This window comes from Pygocentrus nattereri, chromosome 22, assembly GCF_015220715.1.
Source record: "Pygocentrus nattereri isolate fPygNat1 chromosome 22, fPygNat1.pri, whole genome shotgun sequence".
Classification (NCBI taxonomy): domain Eukaryota; kingdom Metazoa; phylum Chordata; class Actinopteri; order Characiformes; family Serrasalmidae; genus Pygocentrus; species Pygocentrus nattereri.
Window position 1 is genome coordinate 31,818,466 of NC_051232.1, and position 27,075 is coordinate 31,845,540.

General features: G+C 42.1%; 1 protein-coding gene across 1 annotated transcript in view; it reads left to right on the top strand.

The window, feature by feature from the left end:
• Positions 1-27,075, top strand: part of eys (eyes shut homolog) — a 445,373-nt gene that overhangs the window by 359,271 nt on the left and 59,027 nt on the right. The window contains exon 40 of the mRNA XM_037532720.1: positions 23,904-24,012. Within this exon, the coding sequence (XP_037388617.1) occupies positions 23,904-24,012 (109 nt within the window). The remainder of the gene's footprint in view (positions 1-23,903; positions 24,013-27,075) is intronic.

A 27,075-nucleotide genomic window follows, 5' to 3' on the forward strand; every position in this document is an offset into this window, starting at 1 on the left:
ACGTGCCGGTTTTTAAGAAATGATCAAAATTATTAAGACGTATGAAGGTCAATTATGTGTATATTACCAGGCACGCTTTCAGAGAATGTCTATAGAAACATACAAATCGCTGCTGTCGGAACCTCTCCATTTTTGCCGTTTTCAGTTTTTGACATAAGTTGAAAATGTTTGTTGTTCTTTACATTGTGTGTAAATTTAATAATGAACGGACTAAAGGAAATGACCCAAAATGACTTAAAAAGATGTCTGGTTCCATTGACTTACACTAAAAGTAAAGTAGGTTTTTTGCTTCTCCTGTAAAGTTACCATTTTGGAGATACGAGGTTTTTATCCGGCCACAGCCAAATGCTGTTGTATATAGTTAAAAGAAGGCTGACACTGCGAGCAAAAACGTTTACTAATTATCACATTAGCTGTGATATTTTCACTGATGCTGATAAAACCTCAGGTCGTCAGAATTAGCCTATATTATCTGCAAACCGATATATTGGTCAGGCCCCAACAGCAGGGGTGTAGCTTTAACTCATGGATAAGCCTGATTTGGTCTGGGCGTACCCAGATTGATCACAGGCATAATTTGTTAAAAGAGAAGTGAATGTTTTTTAAGCTGCCGTTTTTAAGATAACAACATTTGATTATCAGTTAAAATCATTGCACTCTTTGCTTATTCACAGATGTGTGGGGTAGACTCCAATTGACTGATCCCAGACTCTGTCTTATGTAGGAGCCACTGCTATCCGTCGTTGCCTTAAGCCTTCAGTTTTTTATCAGCACACCAGTGTTTGCATTTGAAGACCCAGCTTCGGTTAAAAAAGTACCCGTTGGACCTGTAAAAGTGAGATCATGTCACATGTCCTTATTAAAGAAGGCCGAGAGGAAGACGTCGTGCTCTGAGACACATAAGCTGGACGTCCGTCCCGCCGCCGTCTTTTAAAGATCAGAGCATGAACTTCGTCTCCTCTGCAGACCAGTTTCTGCTCCGCCGTGTTGAACGGTATAAACTCTCACTGTGACGCGACGCACATGCAGAACGGACTAAACTTTCCGATAGGGAATGTAATCGGATACAGGAGTTTACACGGATATTATTCTTCTATTTAATTTATTATTTACAGTCCGATCAGTCGGACAGAAACTGTATTCTGAATGCCCACAAACGGACTAGTCTAATCTGGTTGAGTTGTTAGTCGGACAATCAGACTGCTTGTAAACGTGGCTGCTGACCTGAACTAGCCATGTGTTTGACCTTACAAAGATTAGGGAACCAAAAGAGGGTCTCGTTGCTCCTTTTTATGCTCCCAAAATGTGTTGGGTGAATGAATGTGTCAAAAAGAAGCCAATAAATAAAAGGAAGGTTAAACGTAATAGTTATCAAGTGCCTCTTTCCCTGCATGCAAAGATCCAAAGTAGAGTTGCTTTCCTAAAAGAAGAATAAATCCTCTTATGTAGCTTTCGTGCAGCTGCTGATTTAAACAGCTGTAATACGGGCCCTCTAGCCACATAACCGTTCATCAGTCTCATGACTTCTGTACCACTTGACCCGTCTAATCACGCCGCACGGGAAGCCGCTGAATATTTAATCAAGGAATTAGCAGCCGACCACTGACGGTTAAAGGCGCAGTGGCCTATTCGCACCGTCCCAGCTTTTACCACTAAGGATTTAATGAGTGTCCCACTAGATAATTAACTACCCCACTCCACATTACTCCCTCTCACCGGCCCCCGTGACTTTGACATGTGCCGCTGCCTCTAGTCTCCTCTTCCTATCGGCCTGTCGGAATAAACTCAGCATTGTTGGGCAAATATCAATAATTCTGCCACTTGATTTCTCGGGGAGAGGTCACCTCGGCGGGTCCGCTTGAGCCGGTGAGATCTGATGGGATCAAGCGTGACGCAGCCGCCGATTCAAGGTCAGCCAGGAGGTGCTCGGACGGAATCTTAATGCGGCCGGAGGAGAGCGCCGCGCCTTTTCTCCCAAGCGCAGTGTCAAAACCGCCCTCCCCGGCTACTTTGTCAGCAGCTCATCGACCCCATTACGGATCTGTGAGGATGAGGGAGCGATCGTTTGTGTGTGTGGGGGGGGAGGAGGAGGGATTTACTTGATTTGATTCGAGATTCGTCTTTTTGTTTACTTTGTTTTAGAAGAGGAGGAGATCTTGGTGGGTGTTTTTGAAAGGAGAGCTGAAATCCATGCTCTCAAGTGTTTCGGCAGTTATTATGGCCAAACCTCTCATTCTTTCTTTAGAGGACCAACGTTTTTCAACCTGATCTCCGCCAGCCGCACCAATATTATACTGCAGATTACCGCCGCCGATAAACCCATTTATAATCCCATAAATCCTCGTACATAAAACACATTGGACACAAAGCAAATTCGCACTAATTCAGTCTCATTCATTTATTACGAACAAAGAAGCTGCAGATGTTTACAGAATGACAGACTGACCACCCCAGAGTCCAGACCTCAACTCAGGCTTATTAATCAGTTACTGTCGTTAACCCCTTATAATCTCAGGCTTATTACAAACTCAGGTTTATTAATCAATTACTGTCGTTAACCCCTTATAATCTCAGGCTTATTACAAACTCAGGTTTATTAATCAGTTACTGTCATTAACCCCTTATAATCTCGGGCTTATTACAAACTCAGGTTTATTAATCAGTTACTGTCGTTAACCCCTTATAATCTCAGGCTTATTACAAACTCAGGTTTATTAATCAATTACTGTCGTTAACCCCTTATAATCTCAGGCTTATTACAAACTCAGGTTTATTAATCAGTTACTGTCGTTAACCCCTTATAATCTCAGGCTTATTACAAACTCAGGTTTATTAATCAGGTACTGTCATTAACCCCTTATAATCTCAGGCTTATTACAAACTCAGGTTTATTAATCAGTTACTGTCGTTAACCCCTTATAATCTCAGGCTTATTACAAACTCAGGTTTATTAATCAGGTACTGTCATTAACCCCTTATAATCTCAGGCTTATTACAAACTCAGGTTTATTAATCAGTTACTGTCATTAACCCCTTATAATCTCAGGCTTATTACAAACTCAGGTTTATTAATCAATTACTGTCGTTAACCCCTTATAATCTCAGGCTTATTACAAACTCAGGTTTATTAATCAGTTACTGTCGTTAACCCCTTATAATCTCAGGCTTATTACAAACTCAGGTTTATTAATCAGTTACTGTCGTTAACCCCTTATAATCTCAGGCTTATTACAAACTCAGGTTTATTAATCAGTTACTGTCATTAACCCCTTATAATCTCAGGCTTATTACAAACTCAGGTTTATTAATCAGGTACTGTCATTAACCCCTTATAATCTCAGGCTTATTACAAACTCAGGTTTATTAATCAGTTACTGTCATTAACCCCTTATAATCTCAGGCTTATTACAAACTCAGGTTTATTAATCAGTTACTGTCATTAACCCCTTATAATCTCAGGCTTATTACAAACTCATTCTTATTAATCAGTTACTGTCGTTAACCCCTTATAATCTCAGGCTTATTACAGACTCAGGTTTATTAATCAGTTACTGTCATTAACCCCTTATAATCTCAGGCTTATTACAAACTCATTCTTATTAGTCAGTTACTGTCATTAACCCCTTATAATCTCAGGCTTATTACAGACTCAGGTTTATTAATCAGTTACTGTCGTTAACCCCTTATAATCTCAGGCTTATTACAAACTCATTCTTATTAGTCAGTTACTGTCATTAACCCCTTATAATCTCAGGCTTATTACAGACTCATTCTTATTAATCAGTTACTGTCGTTAACCCCTTATAATCTCAGGCTTATTACAAACTCAGGTTTATTAATCACTTACTGTCGTTAACCCCTTATAATCTCAGGCTTATTACAAACTCAGGTTTATTAATCAGTTACTGTCATTAACCCCTTATAATCTCAGGCTTATTACAAACTCAGGTTTATTAATCAGTTACTGTCGTTAACCCCTTATAATCTCAGGCTTATTACAGACTCAGGTTTATTAATCAGTTACTGTCATTAACCCCTTATAATCTCAGGCTTATTACAAACTCAGGTTTATTAATCAGTTACTGTCATTAACCCCTTATAATCTCAGGCTTATTACAAACTCAGGTTTATTGATCAGTTACTGTCGTTAACCCCTTATAATCTCAGGCTTATTACAGACTCAGGTTTATTAATCAGTTACTGTCATTAACCCCTTATAATCTCAGGCTTATTACAAACTCATTCTTATTAATCAGTTACTGTCGTTAACCCCTTATAATCTCAGGCTTATTACAAACTCATTCTTATTAATCAGTTACTGTCGTTAACCCCTTATAATCTCAGGCTTATTACAAACTCATTCTTATTAATCAGTTACTGTCGTTAACCCCTTATAATCTCAGGCTTATTACAAACTCATTCTTATTAATCGGTTACTGTCATTAACCCCTTATAATCTCAGGCTTATTACAAACTCATTCTTATTAATCAGTTACTGTCATTAACCCCTTATAATCTCAGGCTTATTACAAACTCAGGTTTATTAATCAATTACTGTCGTTAACCCCTTATAATCTCAGGCTTATTACAAACTCATTCTTATTAATCAGTTACTGTCGTTAACCCCTTATAATCTCAGGCTTATTACAAACTCATTCTTATTAATCAGTTACTGTCATTAACCCCTTATAATCTCAGGCTTATTACAAACTCATTCTTATTAATCAGTTACTGTCGTTAACCCCTTATAATCTCAGGCTTATTACAAACTCATTCTTATTAATCAGTTACTGTCATTAACCCCTTATAATCTCAGGCTTATTACAAACTCATTCTTATTAATCAGTTACTGTCATTAACCCCTTATAATCTCAGGCTTATTACAAACTCAGGTTTATTAATCAATTACTGTCGTTAACCCCTTATAATCTCAGGCTTATTACAAACTCATTCTTATTAATCAGTTACTGTCGTTAACCCCTTATAATCTCAGGCTTATTACAAACTCATTCTTATTAATCAGTTACTGTCATTAACCCCTTATAATCTCAGGCTTATTACAAACTCATTCTTATTAATCGGTTACTGTCATTAACCCCTTATAATCTCAGGCTTATTACAAACTCATTCTTATTAACCAGTTACTGTCATTAACCCCTTATAATCTCAGGCTTATTACAAACTCTGGCTTATTAATTAGTAACCGGCAGAGCTGTTCTCAGGTTATAAGTGTGTCAAAGGGGTTAATAAACTTGGTATAAAGTGACAGTAGCTTAACGTTCAACTTTGTCCCTTGAGGGATATTGAAATATTGATGTATTATGTCATATAAGCATTTATAAATATACAGTATTTTGCAACAGCCCAGAGAATAGAGGCCACATTTGTTTATTTATTCATTTTATTTCCAGTCAAAACGGCTATGAAGTACAAGGAAAAAAAACCAAAGCATCAGGAAAGAAAACAGACAATGACACAGAAGCCTCAACAACTAAATCTAATATTCCAGCTTCCTTTCTCTCCAGGAGACTCATTCAAAATATAAATAAACATTTAGAGTTTGTTTTATGTCCTGCTTTAAATCGTTCTTTTTTCACTATTTCACTGGACCATTTACTGTAATATTTAGTGTTCTGTGATAAATAAACATTTTCCTCATGCTTGCTGGGTTAAAGGATGGGACTTTTAAGGTATTTATAAAGACACACTATTATTTTTACACATAAATAATTACAAAAATATCCCAACAAACAAACATTACCATTAATATCAATAACATCATTAAGACATCAGATACTGATTCCTTTGCCATCTGTAGGGGTCTTTTATTATGAAGTGCCACCCATATATTACAAAGGTTATAATGAAAGTCAGATTTATTCAGTGATAGCGAGTCTCTCTTTCCCTTCATTCCAGCTTCCGTTCTTCTCAGGAGACTCCCTTTCAGCTCCTCAAAGAACCTGCAGACACGCCTCCAAAGTTCAGTCTGAGAAGCTGGTTGATCGTTTTCTGAAGTAACCAAACACATTCAGGGATGTTGAGGTCTGGACAGAATGGGGTGGTCAGAATGGACAGGTGGACAGAAAAACAGCTGACGAGTGTCAGAGGCTGGTGAGAAGTCTTTCTTCTACATGAAGTCTTTTGTCCTCAGCACTTTCAGTTTGTCAGAGAAATGGATTTTCACTCTGTCTGGACTTTGCCAACATCAGCTAGAGTAGAGCCAGAGCTGGACCTCAGAGAGGTCATACCTTTCACGTTCCAGGTGTTAATATACATGATTAGGCGTAACATTCTGACCACCTCCTTGTTTCAGCGCTCATTGTCCATTTCATCAGCTCCACTTACTCTTACTCAGGACCCCCACGGCAGTAACACTGATGTGGTGGTGGTGTGTTAGTATGTGTTGCGCTGGTCTGAGTGGATCAGACACAGCAGTGCTGCTGTAGTTTTTAAGCACCTCACTGTCACTGCTGGACTGAGAACAGTCCACCAACCAAAAACATCCAGCCAACAGCGTCCTGTGACCACTGATGAAGGACTAGAGGATGACCAACACAGACTGTGCAGCAGGAGATGAGCTATCGTCTCTGACTTTACATCTACAAGGTGGACCGACAAGGTAGGAGTGTCTAATAGAGTGGACAGTGAGTGGACAAAAAACCCAATGTTTAAAAACCCCAGCAGCACTGCTGTGTCTGATCCACTCGCACCGGCGCAACACACACTAACACATCAGTGTTACTCAGTGTTGCTGAGAATGAGGACTAAAGAAGTGTTCGTCTCTCCTGTCTGACATGTTGATACGACTCACCGAATCTGGCCTCTCCTTTGTTGTTTCACCGCTGGCCTTGAACACGCCGGAAGCCTCACACCTGCTTCACACTCACTTCCAAGCCCACCGCACCATTCTGACTGTTTGATGCTTCCCCTTCACTCGAAGTGTGATCTTTTATTCATCTGCTGAGGTTATTAATTCATGCTTGGTGAACACAGTTTGACTGGGCCGAGTGTGAGGAGTTCATGTCGACCCTTTGACCTGCCAAACTTATACGGATTATTAATATTGACAGAATTCTTACAGATAAAGCACAAATACCGCTTTATTGTTTCGCATCGCAGTAATCACAGTTGATGTGAGGAATTTGAAGTGCTGAGTATTTTGAGGGTTTCATGTCGTTGAATAAAGACAAACGCTTGAGATCACAAGATAGTTGACTTGTTATCTCAATCTAACAACATTTATCTAAACACAGAACAAAAATGTGACATAAGTTTTAACCAAACCTTCAACAATATAACAGTCTTACCACAAAAAACCCTCAGAGAGGTCATGAGCTGTTCCTATGATTTTCTGGATGGTTATCTTAAGATCACAAGATAGTTAACTCTTTATTTCAATGCAACAACGTCGCAGTCTGGAGATCACAAAATAGCTAACTTATCCTAGAATAATAACTTTCTTGAGTTCACAAGACAGTTATCTCAACATCACAACTTTGTTGCCTTGAGATCACAAGATAGTTAACTCATTATCTCAAAATAACAACTTTGCAATCTTGAGGTCACAAGATATTTAACTTATCTTAAAATACCAACTTTGTTGTCTTGAGATAGTGAACTTGTCATCTCAGTAACTACTTTATTATCTTAAGATCCCAGGTAGATAAGTCGTTATCTCAAGAAAACAGCTTTGAGATCACAAGATAGTTAACTTATCTCAAGATACTAACGTTGCTGTCTTGAAATCACAAGCTTTTCTACTTAGATAGTTAACGAGTTATCTCAACATCATAACTTTGTTGTCTGGAGATCACAAGGTCATTGACTCATTATCTCAAGATAACTTTTGTCTTAAGATTACATAACAGTTAACATCGGTTACATAACAGCGTCATCTTGGTCACAAGATAATTATCTCAAGATAGACAGCTTTGTTGTCTTGATCAGAAAAAAATGAACTCGATCTCAAGATAACGACTTTCAGATCACAAGATAATAAACTTGATATCTCAAGATAACAGTCCAGAAGATGATGGTTTTTATGAGAAGACGGCTGATGAAAAAAAGACGATTCAGAGGTAAAAACGGAGACCACCCACAGCGCTTGGGGGGCTGGGCAGCACTTAAACAGCCACGCCTTCACACTTTCACTGCGGCTTCACATCCGGGCTGCTCTGAAGGACAGGACGGCGTGAGACAGTGAGGCAGCGTCACATGTTGCTAACATTAACAGCCTGTGTTACTCACCGGTTCAGCTGACCCCTTTAACTTGATGTAATCGGGTTTTCGGAGGGTCACTGAACGGTATTCTCTCTTCCCCACAGTAAGCTGGGCGTGTAGCTAAGCTTACAGGCTCCATTAGTATTCAGAGAACCATCCTCACGATAACGTGCACCAAACCCTGCTAACAGACATCAGCACCTCTGTTTCTTGGCGAGCCGGACAAGGCGAACCGCTAACGTGGAGCTCCTGGCACAGTTCCTTCATCTTCTAGCTTAAAGCACGACTTCAATCCAACACATTTGTGGTGATGGGCTAATGAGAAGGAGAATGAAAACGAGGTTCCTCCCACAGCGCAGTGAGATTTCGCTTCTGTTGGGGCGACACTGCAGAAGATGATGTCTAAGCAAGTGAAAACAGTTTAAATCTGGCTAATATATCTAATGTTTCACATTATGCCAGACTAATTAACCATTATTTAATGCTTCTTGAAAAAAGCTAAATTGCGTTATTACTTGAAGCACTTTGACTAGATAAAATGACTTAAAATGAGGCAAAACGTTTTGAAACATCTTTCAATTGCATGGATATCTTTTTTTGCAGTGCCCAGTGCAGGCCTAGTACTAATCTAGCTAATATTAACTGGACGTTTGTTTCTGTTGTTTGTTTGGTTTAATTCTAATCTTTCTGCCAAGCTAAGCGTCCAGGCTGTGAGGTTCTGGATGAGGCTGTTCAGGTTAAGTTGGGGAAACTGTCAAACACTAAGTCCCAAAGATGAAGTTCAGTTTCTTGTTCGCCGGCTTCTTGATCGAATTCTCCGGTTCCACCTTAAATAGTGTTGTAGTTGCATTCTAAGGCCTCAGACACCATTTAAGGTGGAACGGGAAAATTTGAACAAGAAGCTGGCGAATGAAGAGCAGTCTCCTCAGTCTTGCAAAAAGACGTTTTACAAGAAACTGATCTACTTTTGAGGAAAGGTTTCCTGCCGGAGATGTGAGAAAAGCGGCTAGAGCTGAGCTGAAGCTTAAAGCTTTCTCTTTATATTATGTTTTTAAACCAACACTAGTACATCAGCACACACTGAGACAGATTTACAGCCAAGATGGTCAACAGGACATAAAATGTTGTGGCTCCCAAGGTGATTTGATTTTTGTTGACAGGACAAAGTGGCCTCTGATATCTAACATATGGGCCTATGTTATCATCATGTACTGGGTATTGTGGTGTAGCTGCTGTAAATGGAGGTGCTGGATTGTTGTAAACATTGCTTGCGGCCTTTGACGGATGCAATGTGGTTGGTTAGTGTAGTGGGTAACACCTCTGCCTTCTGCGCTGTAGACTGGGTTCAATCCCCCGTCTGGGTAACCACCCTACACTATACCAATAAGAGTCCTTGGGCAAGACTCCTAACACCACCTAATCCTTCCTGTGTAAAATGATCAAATTGTAAGTCGCTCTGGATAAGAGCGTCAGCCAAATGCCGTAAATGTAAATACACGCGAAACAAATGTGGTCAGCTGTAGCCGAAAGCTTGTGAATGTAATGGCTGATCTAACATGGGCTAATGTTGGTGTGGGTTAACAACTACATTACATGGCGTACTGTGTAGCCTGCCTGTGCTCCCCTGGCGCATCCCACTCAGAGAGAAGGAGAAATTTCCATTCACACTGTGGCAAAGGTCAACAAGCGTCGGACACTGCAGTCCACATCATCGCTTAATGTCCTTTATTACAGATGAACTTCAGAGTCCCTGGCGGACGTGATTATTACTCAGCTTCAGTGTAAAGGCCTGGAATCCGCCTGCAGTGTGGTCAATACTGATCTAGAGTCACATGCAATAGTTTGAGCACCACGTAATCGGAAAATCAGTACACATCCTCTAATTTGTATGAATTTGCTGAGAAAAACATAAAATATAATAACGTCATCATCATCTTTAACCGCTCAGTCCAGAAAGGGTCCGGTAGCAGTTGGGAGAGCTGAGAATCCCAGACAACCCTGTCCTATCCAGCTCATTCTGGGGCCAACTTGGAGATATAATCCCTCCAGCGGGTCCTAGGATGGCCCCTGGGTCATGCCTGGTAAACCCAAGCGGATGACCAGGCTCCTCACCCTGTCAGTAGAGTGTAGCCGGCGAACCTGTGAGGAAAGCTCATTTCCTCCACTTGTATCCATGATCTCATTCTTTTGGTCATTACCCACAGCTCATGACCACAGGTGAGGGTCAGGATGTAGACCCAACCGGTAAACAGAGCTTCGCTTTATGGCTCAGCTCCCGCTTCACCACTACAGTCCGGTACAGTGACCCCACTACTGCTTCATCCCAGCCTGCGGCCGATCTCACCATCCCACTTTCCGTCACTCATGAACAAAACCTGAGATACTGGGTCAGCTTTTCTCCCCTTACCTGGAGTGGACACATCATCCTTTTCTGGGCTAAGAACCACGGACTAATATCTATAGTATAATATGTCACTGTTGGCGGAAGAAAACCTCATATCACTAAAATGATACATTTACAGGAGAAGGAAAAAACTTGCTTTACTTTTAATGGAAGTCAATGGAACCAGAATTATTTACAAGTCATTTTGGCTCATTTCCTTAAGTCCATTCATCATGAAATTTCCACACAATGTAAAGAACAACAGGCATTTTCAAATTATTTCAACAGCTGAAAAATGACAAAAATGGAGAAAAAATGTTTTTGTGTTTAGTTTTATCTCCTGTTAGTTTTATCTAAGTTCAGGAAATAAAGTTACTTTGCACTCGTTAAATCGTGCTCCCTGTGGAGGATGTTTTAGCTTATTTTCACTAATCAACAAAATGTTTCATTTGTCCACGGGGCCCAAACTGTACCTGCAAATTATCTTTTTTTTCCCATATTCTGGTAAATCCTAATAAGGCATGAAAAAAGCTTGGTGCAATTTCTTAGAATTGACTTGATTCCCGAGCCCCAGCTACTTGTCATTTCTATAATCATTTATAATTATGAAGTTAGTGTAATCATCTAATCATTAAGCCTTTTTTTTTCCTTCTGTATCTTCCAATTCAACACGTGTCCCCATTTTCTTCACTTGCAATGCCTGGAAACATTAGAAACCATGTTACACCCAATAATTCCTGCAGAATATTGCAGTCTTTTGCATCATGCAAATGACAAAGTGCTTTTTGTAGTAAATATTTTGCTGCTATGAAGGAACATTTTTCCTAATCAGAGTCATCGACTTTGTCAGCTGTTTGTTGTGGCCCTAGTTTATTGCAGACCTCGGGCTCATTAGCCATCAGCAGTGGTATCGTGGGATGCTCGTATCATGGGAGGCAAATGTTGGCATGTTAGAGCAAGAAAAGAAACATTTTAGCACATTTTTAGTGAGCAACGTACAGTCATGCCACAAATAGTCGCTGAAAAGCTGCTCCGAATTCACACCAGGTTTTTCCAGTGACTTGTTCCAGCATGGCAGGAAATGTGGCGACTTCACAGAGAAGCCGGTTTAAAGCAGAGACAATAAACAGTCAATTAAAGCTAATATCCAACTTTGTTTGCACTTCTTCGGTCTATAAAATTGCTTCTTAATATAAGAAAATGGCAAGAGCTTCCTGTTTTAGCATAGGATGAAGATACACTGCAGATATCTAAATCCAATCAATATTAATAATATTTGTCTTTATGAAACTAAGAATATTAGGTAACTGTGTTTGGATGGTCCGCTGAAGATGCTTTGTAAATGCTCGGTATACCAAGTTCAACTTCTAAACCTGACCCTAACGCTAACCTTGTGGCAAAACCCACACCTACTCTTAGCCCTGAGTCTAACCAAGGTGCTGATAAAAATCAGCTGAATGACACCAGAGAGTTTGTTAATGATTTATGTATCTATAGAGGACCGTCCAAATAAAGCGGGACCCAATATTATAAACATTTTTTAGGTCATTTCTAGATTTCTTTTAAGTGATCTTATGTAGTCAAGGTGTCTTATTCTATTGGAATATGGGATATTTTTCTTGTTTGGAGAAGTAATGCGAGTAATTTTGCTTCAAGAATAAAAAAGATTAACATATAAATTAAGCTGCCAATAGAATAAGACACTTATTTCTAAATAAAACGACTGAAAACAGGCAAAAACGTATAGAAACAGGTTAAGTAACTGTATAATATTCCCTCTATAAACAGTCTCATCATGTGAAATACTAAATATATTGACCAGATTTGGGAGGTTTTCTTTTTTTTATATATCTTTCTGAACAGATTAAGAAAAAAACATAGGAAGAGCTTTTGATTCTGAGGGAAATTGCATTGTCACAGTAGCGGGACTATAAAAAAACACTTGAATATCACAAAGTACCAAACAAGGTGTAGGTGGGATATAATAGACCTCAGCTATATAAACACATACAAGGACTTAGTACAGGGCACTTAATTAAGGGGCACTTGAATTCAGCCTACGGTTTACTGTTACTGTAGCCTACTATTGTTAGGCTGTGATAGATGAAACTTTGTTTTTAACAACTTTGTTGAAACCACAATACTAGGCGGTTGCTGCTTACTGCTGCTGATTTACCCCTTTAACCCTGAAGATCAGTGCAGACGGCTGGTCACCATAGCAACGCAGACAACAGTCTCGCCTAGTGAATAGCTAACGAGACGGCAAAGAGAGAGATTTAAGATGAACATCGATCATTTGGAGATGAATGGACTTATTAGTGTTTATAGTCACTCCAGCTGGTTTCCTGATGCGTTTAATCTGCAGTGAGAAACTGACAAACACTGAAAAGCCACGAAGCTGAAGTCAGTTTCTCATTCACCAGCTTCTTGTATGTATTTTCTCATTCCACCTTAAATGGTGCAGCAGTTATATTCTGCCACCTCAGGCATCATTTAAGGTGGAAAAAGGGAAAATCTGAACAATAAGCTGGTTAATAAGAAGCGACTTCAGCCTCGTAAAAATCGAACGTTAAGAGACGTTTTACAAGAAACTGTCAATACGGTCATACAAGCCAATATGGTCAAATGGACATATTATGGCTCCCAAGGTGGTTTGATTTTTGTCGAAAGGATAAAATGGCTCTTCTTAATGTTTGGGCTGTGACCCGTGATTTAACCGAACTACTCCTATAACTAAACACTTCTTTTTATTAGGGCTGAAACATTATTCAGCGTTTAGTTCAGGGCCTTGTGTTCAATTCTTTATGTGATTGTATTTCAGCATAATGCCACTGGACTCTGGAGCAGTGGAAATGTGTTCTCTGGACTGATGTGTTATGCTTCAGTATCTGGACACTATCCTGGGCTTGGTGGATGCCAGGAGAACACTACCTACCAGAATGCAGTGCCAGTAGTAAAGTTTGGTGGAGGAGGGATAATGTGCTGGGGGCCCTTAGTTCCAGTGAAGGGTGGTGTTAATGTTACAGCATACAAAGAGAAACTCCATATTACTGTCCATGGTTTTGAAATGGGACATCCAACAAACTCATACAGCTTGGCCGGCTGTCCTAATACTTTTGGCCGTGACATTTGTGAGGGAGCTGTGACGGATCGTCTATATACCGGAAAAGCTGTTCCGAAACACCTTGGTTGGGGAGGCGACGGGGTACTTTCGTGCAATTTTCCTCGCACAGATCAGCTGGAGGAGCTCAGGCTGGCCAAAGTAAAGGAGACCTGCCAGTCCCAGTGGAAATTATGCAGGGAAGGTGTCGGGCTTAATGTGGGGAAGCCGATGGCGAATGGAGCCACAGTCTGTTGATATTGGCTCCGCTGCAGGGAGGTGGGGTGGGAGTGACCAGGGGAAACTGGCTTGATCTGTCAGCGTGTGGTGATGCAGCCCACACGCGAGCTTTATTCTGAGCCAAGTAAACCACGGAGGAGGCTCTCTGTTCACCCACGTCATAGGCAGGTTGTAACTAAGGCTGTTGCGTATTAAGAACGGTTAAATAAGAGTAACGATGAGCAGCAGGTGGGACTCGGCGTGCTTTGCCTGCTCTTCTGAGGCATCCTGCCCTCGGAAAAAGTGAAAGGGTTCAGTTAAAACACAGCAAAAAGAGCCTAAAATGGTTGACCTATTTAGACGTGCTTTATAGTCAGCCAGACGTGAATTTGTACTTACCTCAACAGCGTCTGCGGCTATTTGGAAAGTGGAACTTGCAGGAGATCACAGTTTGCCTGAAATTTGCTGTAATGCTGACATTTGTGCCAATCCTGTAGGACTTTGGGAAATGCAGAAAAAAAGCTCCTTCTCCCTCTATTTTCAGTTGATTTTTTCCCTTTTCTTCTTCTCCTTCTTTACACCCATCACTGAAGCCGCAGTGTGTGTGTGTGTGTGTGTGTGTGTGTGTGTGTGTGTGTGTTACTGCGAAGCCTCCTCACTATGATGTTTTACTGCCATCTGTTGCCAGCTCTGTACACACTTTCCATCGTTTGAGCAATGACTCTGTTAGATTTCCTCAGTGTTTTTCTCTTTTTTCCCCTTTAAAACGATCTTCCCGGTGCTCTGGACTGGTAGCAGAAAACCAGTCACATTTATCTCCCAGGTTTTCGTGTGATTAGCTGCGTTTATTAGATCATTGTGTTTATTTTGTCAGGAACCATGAACCAAAACACTGAAGTCACGTGCAAAAAACAGGCTTTACGTCTGAGTCAGTTAGTAGCTAAGATTACTGCAAAAATGTAGAGATAGATAGATAGATAGATAGATAGATAGATAGATAGATAGATAGATAGATAGATAGATAGATAGATAGATAGATAGATAGATAGATAGATAATCAGCTGGATGGATGGACGGACGGACGGACGGATAGATGGATGGACAGATAATCAGTTGGATGGATGGATGGACAAATAGATTGATGCATTGACGGATGGATGGATGATAATAGATAATCAGCTGAATGGATGGATGGATGGATGGACAGATAATCAGCTGGATGGATGGATGGACAGATAGATAGATAGATAGATAGATAGATAGATAGATAGATAGATAGATAGATAGATAGATAGATAGATAGATAGATAATCGGATGGATGGATGGATGGATGGACGGACGGACGGACGGACGGGCAGATGGATGGATGGATGGACAGATAATCAGTTGGATGGATGGATGGATGGACAAATAGATTGATGCATTGACGGATGGATGGATGGATGATAATAGATAATCAGCTGAATGGATGGATGGGTGGATGGATGGATGGATGGACAGATAATCAGCTGGATAGATAGATAGATAGATAGATAGATAGATAGATAGATAGATAGATAGATAGATAGATAGATAGATAGTCGGATGGATGGATAGATAGATCAATGGATGGATGGATGGATAGGTGTGTGTTTTTGTGTGCGTGTGTGTTTGTGTGTGTGTGAAAGTGTGTGTGTGTGAGTGTGAAAGTGTGTGTGAGTGTGAAGGTGTGAGTTTGAAAGTGTGTGTGTGAGTGTGAGTGTGAAAGTGTGTGTGTGTGTGTGTGTGTGTGTGTGTGTGTGTGTGTGTGTGTGTGTGTTAATAATGTATAACACTGTAACCGTATGTCTGCAGAAGTACCCGCTATATTGCAGTGTATTGTAACCATTAAAGTGCCCATGCTAAACAGCTCAGAACCCCTTGCTGTGAAGGAGGTCAGTACCCCCTCGGCTGTAGGTCAGCTCGTTCTGGAGTCTAATAGCTGTGGATAGGATCGGCGCAGCTGCATCAGCCTCTTGCTGGTATGTTGTTGCATTGCATCAGATCTGAGTCCAGGTTTGCATAGCATTTCATTCACCCTGCTCACCAGACAGCTCGGCCGATTGTCTTGGAGAGGAGCCGCTGGCTGACATAACGTCACACCATCTAGTGTTAATGCTACCACAGTCGAAACCTCCTCGAACGCGCTTCCGCGGATAAGGGAGCTTCAGCGAGCGGGATATGCAGCTGGAGATGGAGTAGGTGAGATGCTCCGGTCTTATTACAGTAATAGATCAGAAGTGAGGCCACGTGGAGGGAGACAGGAGAGGCATGGTGCCAAAAGCTGAATAATTTACACACCCTGCTCATCCCACCGAGCTCAAAAAGTCGCTTTTGATTTGGGATGAAGCGATGAATAAGTTACAATTGAGGAGAGCGAGGCGAAACGCTTGTTTATTTTCGCAGGATGAAATATTGAATAGGTGTTTGTTTACGCTGCGCTCCTGTCGCAGCACAGCCCATATGGAGCCGGTTGCTCTGGATAAGGATTGCAGCCGTGCTTTCGGTGCGGCATATTGTGTCGGAGAGGATCGGTGATTTGACGACACCGTGGATTGTCTTTCTCCAGCATTGACTACAAAACTGACGTGCCAGGAAAGGTTCTTTGAAAGAACGCCACAAAAGAGCTGAATGGTTCTTCTGAAAGTGTTAAAACATTTCGGTTCTGTAATTTTCCTCAAAACTACATGTTCCAATCAGTCGATGCCACCAAGCTTGGAGGGTGAAGGCTATGTGCTTTTCGAGCTGCCTCAAATCCATCATTGCTGGCCAGTACATGCATTAGTCCTGCAGCTCCAGCACTAAACTGAAGAAGCAAACTTCGGGTGCCAAATGTACCCTACATCTCCTGAATTTTTGAGTTCAGGTGTTTTAGCCACTCAGTCTGAGTTTGGTGGATGCCAGGAGAACCTACAAGAATGCATATCAAAAACAGTAAAGTTTGGTGGAGGAGGGATAATGGGCTGGCGCTGTTTTTCAGAGTTTGGGCCCGTTAGTTCCAGTGAAGGATTTTTTACATTTTACACAGTTTGGGGAAGAGCCTTTCCTATTCCAGCATGACTGAGCCCCTGTGCACAAAGCAGCTCCATAAAGACATGGGCTGACCAGTTTGGTGTGGAGGAACTCCAGTGGCCTGCACAGAGCCTGACCTCAACCCCACTGGACATCTTTGGGATGGACTAGAACATTGACTGTGAGCCACAACATCAGTGTCTGACTTCACAAATCGCTGTTCTCAGAAATACAGAAGAAGGAAAAAACCTTCTTTACTTTTAATGTAAGTCAGTGGTTTTTCCCAAGTCATTTTGGGCCATTTCTTTTGGCCCATTCATCATGAAATTTACACACAATCGAAAAAGCAACAGACATTTTCAGATTATGTCAAAAACTGAAAAATGACAACAAAGTTTTCCGACAACAGTCAAGTCAATTCAAGTTTATTTGTAAAGCACTTTTAACAACAATGTTGTCACAAAGCAGCTTTGCAGAAGTTTGAAAACACATGTATCCCCCAGTGAGCGAGCCAGAGGCGGCGGTGGCAAGGAAAAGCTCTCTCAGACTGGAGGAAGAAACCGTTGGAGGAGCCAAGACTCACAAGGGGAGACCCGTCCTCCTCTGGTCAAACAGAGTTACAGTTTAATAAGCTGAAGACCAAATAGAAGCTAAGAGGATCTCTGTTTGAAGTTTGGATGGTAAAGTTTAAGAAACTGCACTGGTGGAGGCGGTCTCAGACTGAGGCAGTCTCTGACTGAGGCGGTCTCAGACTGAGTCTTTATGAAAAGTGGGAGTGAGCTGAAACAATCCCATCCTATCGCAATGCTGGTGCATCTGGATGGCACAGTGATGTAACTGAGGGTGTTGCAGTGAAATGCTCTTTTGACTGAATGGACCAAAAAAGTCCCCCCACAGACAGAAGAGTGGAGGCTGTTATAGCAGCAAAGATGTGTTCCACCGTGTTCTCTCGCTCCATGCTTTCACTGCATGTAGATTAAGTGTGTGTACATGCTTCACTGCATGGCTGGACCTCCGCAGGTCCTTCTCCTTTAGAGAGTAGCCGTGCTCATCACACAGTCTACTAACGCAGCTTAGGCCAGACGGACCAGCTCAGCCCAAATGTAGGCTGGGTAAGTGCACAGCATGGCAGAGCAGCTCTGTAAGGCCCAAATTATCAACCTTAATGCTTAGAAATTGATAGTTGGTAGTTTTGTCCTTGTAGTGTTCTCGTGCAGTGTGTCGAACCTCTGACTAAACATCAAGCTAAACCATGTCCAGTGAAGTCGGTTCAGACGGAATGAAGACATTCAGCATCTGTGTTCTTAATTATACATTCTGCATAGTTCAGAACATTGCCATATACACTCACCGGCCACTTTATTAGGTACCCCTTGCTAGTAAAAGGTTGGACCCCCTTCTGCCTTCAGAACTGTCTTAATTCTTCATGCCACACTTTCTATAAGGTGTTGGAAACGTTCCTCAGAGATTTTGGTTGGTTATTTGAGTTCCTGCTGCCTTTCTATCATCTGGAACCAGTCTGCCCGTTCTCCTCTGACCTCTCACATCAACAAGGCATTTTCGTCCACACAACTGACCGCTCACTGGATATTTCCTCTTTTTCGGACCGTTCTCTGTGAACCCTAGAGATGGTTGTGTGTGAAAATCCCAGCAGATCAGCAGTTTCTGAAATACTCAGACCAGCCCGTCTGGCACCAACAACCACGCCACGTTCAAAGCCCCTTAAATCCCCTTTCTTCCCCGTTCTGATGCTCGGTCTGCACTTCAGCAAGTTGTCTTGACCACCTCTACACGCCTAAATGCAGTGAGCTGCGGCCGTGTGATTGGCTGATTAGCTATTTGTGTTAACAAGCAACTGAACTGTACCTAATGAAGTGGCTGGTGAGTGTATATTGGAAATGATGCTTGACAAGAGTGTCGTCAATGAAAAAGATGCCTTATATCAGTGATAAAACCACTTTATGTCAATGTTATTTACTTCATATTCCATTGTATGTTTATACGATTACTGGCACAGGCTGTTCATAAACACTCAAATAAATGTTATTCAGTGAGATTTCATGGGTGATGAACCCTATGAAGGTACCCTTCAAATAACTTATCTTTAAATTCAGATTAAAAGAAGGCGAAAGTTTTTGCACTTGCGCTGTTTTGTTACTGCCCGTGAGGCCGATATCTTCAATGTTTACTACATTTCATAAAAATCTGTTTTAAATGCCTTAAGGCGCCACAGCTTTCTCCAAATAGACTCTCGTTCAGGTCTTGTCTCGCGCCAGGCGTTTTAAAATCAAACAGCTGTACAATATCTGTAAAGCGATTAGTGCTCCACCATTAAGATAATTATCACTTCATTATAGATCACCGCTGCTCTAATATTAGAGTATCGCAATCTTTATTAGACTTTTCATAAGCAGTTGTGTCAGCGCGGGCGGCCGCGCTCGAGTCTCATAAGCTCTATCATAGCTACCCGCTTTGGGCCGTCAGCTCACATTTCCTGCTCGCCGTCCTCATTGGGTGTTAATTTGTCAATCTGTATGCAGAACGAGCTTCATAACTCCCCCCAGCGTCGCAATTAGCCGCTACCTGAAGTTTGTAGGGCTTTGATTGCCTTCAGGGTGGTGTCCTGGAAGGCTGGTAGGAATTAGCGTGAGGGCATTCGGCCTGATTGCGTGCATCTGGTCATTAAAAGAGGCAATTTTTTTTCCCCCAGATCTTTCATTTTTCCCCCACCCTCCAAAAAGGAAAGCAAACTACAATCGGAGAACCGCAGGAACAAAGACTGTCGCTGTTCAGAAAAGAACAAAAACAGGGAAAGTTGCAGCCGCATGCGGGACGAAGGATCCTTTTCGAGAATGCTGACAGTGCAGAAGAATGAAGCGACAACGGGATATTTTGGTGAATGCTAAATCAAGATGTTTCGGGGCTTTTCTACTGGAACGCTTTGTTGCAAACTTGGAGGAGGTGGATTTTTCCCCCCACTCTTTTAACCTTGTTCTAGCTCTTTTTTCCTAGAAAAGAAGCAAACCGTACTCGACATGTTCAGCGTCTCAAACATGTTGCTATAACTTCTGCAGAAGTGCTGTAACCTTCTCTGTGGCTGTGCAAATGAGGCGTTGGGTTGGGTCGTGTTATTAGATGGATAATTTGACTTGAAAGGCCTGAATCAACCAGAAAAACAATCAAATTTTGTCCAATTTGCTTCTCTCAAACTGCATCCAGACAAAAAGATGAATCGCCTCTGAACTCTGGATTGTCCATCCAGGTGATGTTTGATAATCATCTATTGACCTACGCTGTTACAAATAAAAGTGCCATAAAGGGTTCAGTGGTTGGTTCTTAGGAGAACCACTTTTGTAAATGAGATGTGTGAATGTGAAGCACCTTAACGTTTAAAGAACCTCCTTATCGTGTTGTCCACCACTGGCTGCACTGCCAATGGGAGCTTGGGGTGGGGGGGTGTGGCCAGGCAAAGCGGCTCTTGATGCTCCACTTTCCTGTTGTTGTCTATGTGGTTTAATGGTAGATGTTTTGTTGGCGTAATTGTGGCCATGGAAGGTGGGCTTTGGGTTAACTAGTGTTTAGAAGTATCTACCCTTCTTGTATGTTGTGTCCACCAATTTTGTCTGTGTTTCGTGTTGAGGTAGCGCTTGGCTGGACCTCTGTTGAAGCTCATGTTGAAAATGAAGAAGCCTTCGTCTGCTCACTCTACATTGTCCAGTTCTTTTTTCTGTGCCAGCGCTCCAGTATAAAGGGTCTGGGTAGAACCCTTAAATTGCTGTAGAACCTTTACAGAGGTTCTGAAGGTTTCTGCATAGTTAAGACCTTCAGATGCGCAATTAGTCAGAGTGTTTTGATGTAAAACTGTGTTTGATTATGGAGGAACTTGCCACCTCAGGTTTCTTTGCAATGGTGGTGATGGGAACCAGGAGAAGTAGTGTCTGCAACTCAAACTACACTGTCTAGAGCCACCAGGGAAGCTTGATGATGGGGAAAATTGTGGAAAATGTAAAAATAACAGTTTTTTTTTAACTCAAAATGGACCTAACCACGGTCAGTGTCACAAATCTGTTTAAATATCATAATTGTGACCTAGAAATTCTGCAGAATCTTAAACATCTGGTCTTTTTACCTCTCAGCACTTTGCTTTTCTTTGCATTTTTGTGTTATTTCCAGGTTTAAGTGAAAAAAATTCCCGATTTCTTGTCTATTCTCAGGCTTTTGGACCCCGTTGTATATCTGCCAAACCTGTGCTGAGCTGCGTTAGTCACATATGCCACATACAAAAGCTGAAGAAACTGATGATGTATTATGTATAACATACACGCCACACTTCCAGGAACTTTTCCCTTAGTGGCCCTTTCATTACATTCAGTTCAGGCTGGGGCCGTCGATTCCTGCACATGAATATGAACGAGTCCTCCTTTGACGTTTCAAAGTAGCGAAGGTAGCCTGGAGGAAGCCACCCCCACGGCGGAAGGCTACGGTACACAAAACCAGCAGTGAGAGGCAGACGCCATGAAAATGGAGAGAAGACGACAGCAGAATATAAACATTGACGAGCAGGGCTACAAGATGTGACTGCAGACATACCGGCCGTGTATCTGCGTGCCTTTCGAATGGTGTGGCCTGTTTATTATGAAGAACACTAGACCAGGAACGAGCATTGGAGCACACCATGTTCTCCTGAACTGGCCTACTTTGAGCTTTCATTCAGGCATGTCATCATGTCTCTTAAGCAGGTGTAACCAACAGTCATACCCGTTTCTCCTCAGGTCTTGAAGCTGAATTATTCAGGAACAGTGCTGTGCAGCGTATTGAAAGTGCTGCACTTTGTCAATGCTGCAGCATCGTGAAGAGTTCGGTACTTTAAGCCCGTAGTCGCTCTGGACATCCGCGGGTTGTGTCAGCCTAGAAATTCATTCACTCCCCTAAGATAAAAACCGTGAACGAGGTACACGATAATGATGTTTTAATGCCCCGGTTATTGAGCCTGGTGATTGTCTTGATGCTGGAGAACGCGTTCTTTCCATGACAGGCCTTCAAAAATTCCCGAGCGTATCGCCTCCGTAGTCGCCCGTTTAAGAACAAAGCCGACGTTTCTTTGAGGTGATCGCTTAATCTGTGTTTTTAACAGCCTGTTTTTCTTTTCTCCAGTCATCAGAACTGAACTCCTGCCTATCTGCTGAAATCATAAGAACCCAGCCCTAAACTGCCTGTACCTTCTGGCAGCACATTAGCAGCTCCATCTCTGAGCGCCTGCCTTTCTAGTCCTGCCAGTGGGAGACCTTTTAATGGTGGCCAAGCCGAGTTCCACGCTGAAGATGGAGCTCAGTCTGTTTTACTGTAGAAGTAAATGAGGAAAAGGCTTTGCTTGGTTGGGGGGGGGGGGGTCTCTCAGTCCGGCGCAGGGTTGGTGCCACGTCACTGTGAGTTTTTTGAAGCGGTGAGACTCAGTAGTCCTGCCAGCTCCATTACCACAGCGCCCGGACACGGCCGCATCGTTTTCATGCTTAAATGGATTTATTGTGAATGCAGCATGTTCTAATGAGATTTCCCTCCCTTTTACACCCTCTCTCTGTCTCTCTCTCTCTCTCTCTACCTCTCTCTGTCTCTCTCTCTCTCTCTGTCTCTCTCTCTCTCTCTCTACCTCTCTCTGTCTCTCTCTCTCTCTCTCTACCTCTCTCTGTCTCACTCTCTCTCTCTCTCTGTCTCTTTCTCTCTGTCTCTCTGTCTCTCTCTCTCTCTCTCTCTCTCTGTCTCTCTCTCTCTCTCTCTCTACCTCTCTCTGTCTCACTCTCTCTCTCTCTGTCTCTCTCTCTCTCTCTGTCTCTCTCTCTCTGTCTCTCTCTCTCTCTCTCTCTCTCTCTCTCTCTGTCTCTCTCTCTCTCTCTGTCTCTCTCTGTCTCTCTCTCTCTACCTCTCTCTCTCTCTCTCTCTCTCTCTGTCTCTCTCTCTCTACCTCTCTCTGTCTCTCTCTCTCTCTCTCTCTCTCTCTCTCTCTCTCTCTGTCTCTCTCTCTCTACCTCTCTCTGTCTCTCTCTACCTCTCTGTCTCTCTCTCTCTACCTCTCTCTGTCTCTCTCTACCTCTCTCTATCTCTCTCTCTCTCTCTGTCTCTCTCTCTCTACCTCTCTCTGTCTCTCTCTACCTCTCTGTCTCTCTCTCTCTCTGTCTCTCTCTCTCTACCTCTCTCTGTCTCTCTCTCTACCTCTCTCTCTCTGTCTCTCTCTCTCTCTGTCTCTCTCTCTCTCTCTCTGTCTCTCTCTGTCTCGCTCTCTCTACCTCTCTCTGTCTCTCTCTCTCTACCTCTCTGTCTCTCTCTCTCTACCTCTCTCTGTCTCTCCCTCTACCTCTCTCTCTCTCTGTCTCTCTCTCTCTCTCTCTCTGTCTGTCTCTCTCTGTCTCTCTCTCTCTACCTCTCTCTCTCTCTCTCTCTCTCTCTCTCTCTCTCTCTCTCTCTCTCTCTCTACCTCTCTCTGTCTCTCTCTACCTCTCTGTCTCTCTCTCTCTCTGTCTCTCTCTCTCTACCTCTCTCTGTCTCTCTCTCTACCTCTCTCTCTCTGTCTCTCTCTCTCTCTGTCTCTCTCTCTCTCTCTCTGTCTCTCTCTGTCTCGCTCTCTCTACCTCTCTCTGTCTCTCTCTCTCTACCTCTCTGTCTCTCTCTCTCTACCTCTCTCTGTCTCTCCCTCTACCTCTCTCTCTCTCTGTCTCTCTCTCTCTCTCTCTCTGTCTCTCTCTGTCTCTCTCTCTCTACCTCTCTCTCTCTCTCTCTCTCTCTCTCTCTCTCTCTCTCTCTCTCTACCTCTCTCTGTCTCTCTCTCTCTCTCTCTCTGTCTCTCTCTGTCTCTCTCTCTCTACCTCTCTCTCTCTCTCTCTCTCTCTCTCTCTCTCTCTCTCTCTCTCTCTCTCTCTCTCTCTCTCTACCTCTCTCTGTCTCTCTCTCTCTCTCAGATACCGCCTGCCTGTCAGTGAAGATGGAGGGTTATGTATGATTGAAATAGCCGTGGCTAATGGAACTGCTAATCGACGGCAGAAATATGTGGCCGAGCGTGTGTCAGAGGTAAACCCAGAGCTCTAACTGCCACAAAATCAACTACACTCGGTGTGTAACTGTGCCACCGCGTTTCCGGCGCATGTTGTGACCAGGGGGCGTCTACTGTTTCAAGCAAAAGTAATGCAATCATACCTTTAACGTATTACAGAACCAAATTACCTGCTGCCGCATTCCGATTAATGGCACTTCGGTCAGCGGTGCGCTGGTTAGGAAGGCTGATGTTTCAGTAGATGTTTATTGGTAGTAACAGGGGAGCTCAGTCCACACACTCCACACTCTGCTGACTAATAAGACAGCAGATGAAAATCAAGAGTAATAAATTTGATTCTACTCTCAGGGGGAAAACGAGTGGTTCATCATAGTGATGAGCTCCACAGTCGTTAATTAGCTTTTCTCATATTGCACCAGTGCGGCCGTTTTGCATTCAGGCCCAAAATGCATTGCATGTTGACATTTTTACTGCGGTGAACTGCCTGTTACAGCCAGACCTTCAGTTCAGGCCATGCATGTCTAAAGCAGGGAAGACGTAACCTCTACAGTAATGCTGATATCCGTGTTCTGACCCATATTGGGGTGGTCAGCATTCGCTGCTGGACTGCATTCAGTATCATTACAGAGCCACAGTTTAAGAAAGATACTGTCCAAAATTCCACCGTTTCAAGAATATTTCACTCAGAAAGTGGGCTAGGATTATATAACAGCGGGAACGCAGCGATCCACGCTCATGTTAGTGTGATGTTTATGAGTAGATATGACCGTGTAGTTGATGAGGCCCAGAGAACCTGTTGTTGTGATTGTTTTTCCTCAGGTTTTATATTAAGCTTATTTTATTTAATGGCCCATTCAGGGGATCTTAACTTTATGTAGTATTTATTTACAGTGATGGTTAAAGCTTTGTAGCTGTTATAGCGTTCCTTAACCTGTATAGATATTCATGATAGATTTTCCCTTTACACTTTATATGGTGCATCCGCCAGCTTCTTGTTGGAATTTTCCTGTTCCGTCTGGAATTGTGCATCCGTCAGCATCTTGTGCAAATGTGCCTGTTCCGCCTTAAATTGTGCATCCGTCAGCATCTTGTGCGAATTTTCTCGTTCCATCTTAAATTGTCCATCAGCAAGCATAAGGTCTGAATCTTCCATTCCACCTTAAATGGTGCATCAGCCAGCATCTTTTTGAGTTTTCCCATTCCACCTTAAATGGTGCAGCTTCAGGAAACAGAAAATGACTGCTGCACCATTTAAGGTGGAACGGGAAGATTCGAACAGGAAGCCAGCTTCCGCTTTGTCCTTCTTACTGTGTTTTATTTTGTTCAGTTTTATTTGTATGTGTATTAATATTAGAAATTATTCGCACCCTGATGGTTTTGCTGATGTGTGATTGTGCTTGTTGGGCTAAATTCGGTTTTTAGCATCAGGTGCAGACTGAATACTTTCCTGCTGGTCCGGATGGCTAATTATCACTATCTTGATTATCGCTGCTGTCGGACCAAAACCCCCAAATCTCCAAAACGGTAACTTTACCCACTTTACTTTTAATGTAAGTCACTGGAACTAGACTTTTTTTTCCTCCCAAGTCATTTTGGGTCAATTCTTTTGATCCGCTCTTCATGAAATTTAGAAATAATGTAAAGACCAACAGGCATTTTCAAATTATGTCAAAAACAGAAAAACAACAAAAATGTAGATATAAAACTTTTTATCCCAACAGCAGCGATATATTTCACCTTAGAACCTACCTCATACCATTAAGAGCAGTACCAGCTCTCATGTAAATGCATCAAATCTGTCTTATGTGCTAATGTAAATATGCTAATAGATATAATTCTATTCTAGTCTCTCATATTCTAAACTCATTTTTGTCTGTTTTTATTTCTGCCTAAAGAAGTTTACATGTATTTATATACCTTGCGACTGTAACACTGCAATTTCCTTTAAAGAAGTTCTAGCTATATTTTTTGTAGCAATAGTGAAAACATTAAATTAATTTGAGCATGTATATAACTGATAGTATCCATCACATCAAAAGCATTTTTTCGGATGGTGAAAAAAAAATTTTCACTGGCAACAAAAATTCACTGACCAATCATGGTTGCCTCTGCTGTTGGCATGGTGACAACCAAGCTGACAGAGCAGTAGACTTCATAAGCACTAAAATGATCATAATCTCCAAAAGCAGCAAAAGCTGAGCCACAAACGTTAAATTAAATGTTTAAAACCAAGCTCAACTGTGAAGTTGTACTTCAACAACACTTTGAGTATAAATACAGCAAGCACAGCGATTCTGTTAGTAAATAAAAATCAACAGACATCTATCTTCAGTTCCCAGAAACCATCCAGCCTTCTCTGAAGATCTACAAGGCCCTGAGGGTCTTCTGGTGTATATAGTGTACATTTGCCTGATGAGTGTTGACACCTGTAGGGTTTGCTGTCATTGACTCCTACTCTGTTTCATCACTACGTACCAGGAAATTAGCCGGACAACTTCTAAGACGGACAACTTCTAAGAAAGCCCTACTCGCTGCGCACTAGTCCATTCATTAAGAGACAAATAAGCAAATCTCAAAGTGGCGGTGATTCGATTTTCCTCTCTTTCCTCTTGTAAGGCACTGTGAGTACATTTCCGCTGACTCAGGTGAAAGTAGGTGTTCAATTGTATATTGATTTCGTTTGATATGGGTATTGCTGCCTACAGAGCAAGACAACAGGCAGAAATACTGTTTGCTAGCAAATGATTAAACTGCTGTCTATTGGTCAGATGACAGTACAAGAGGTGGACTAAATAATGCAGTGCAGGACAATGTGTTTTAACGTCAAACTGTAAAGTAGGCCCACTGTTGCCTTCTAACAGTAGAGCAATGTTACAGCTTTGACCAGACTAGATATTAAAATGGTTATGAATTCCCGGCCTGATGACTGAAACGCTGTTTTATTGAAAGTTTTAAGAAAAGGTTTTGGCCTAAAATTTAGATTTTTAGACCCATTCAAGGTGGATGTTAAGAGGCAAAATGGTTCCTGAAAGGAACATATTTTTTGTTATATTTGCTACAGTTTTACCATCGTCAGCATT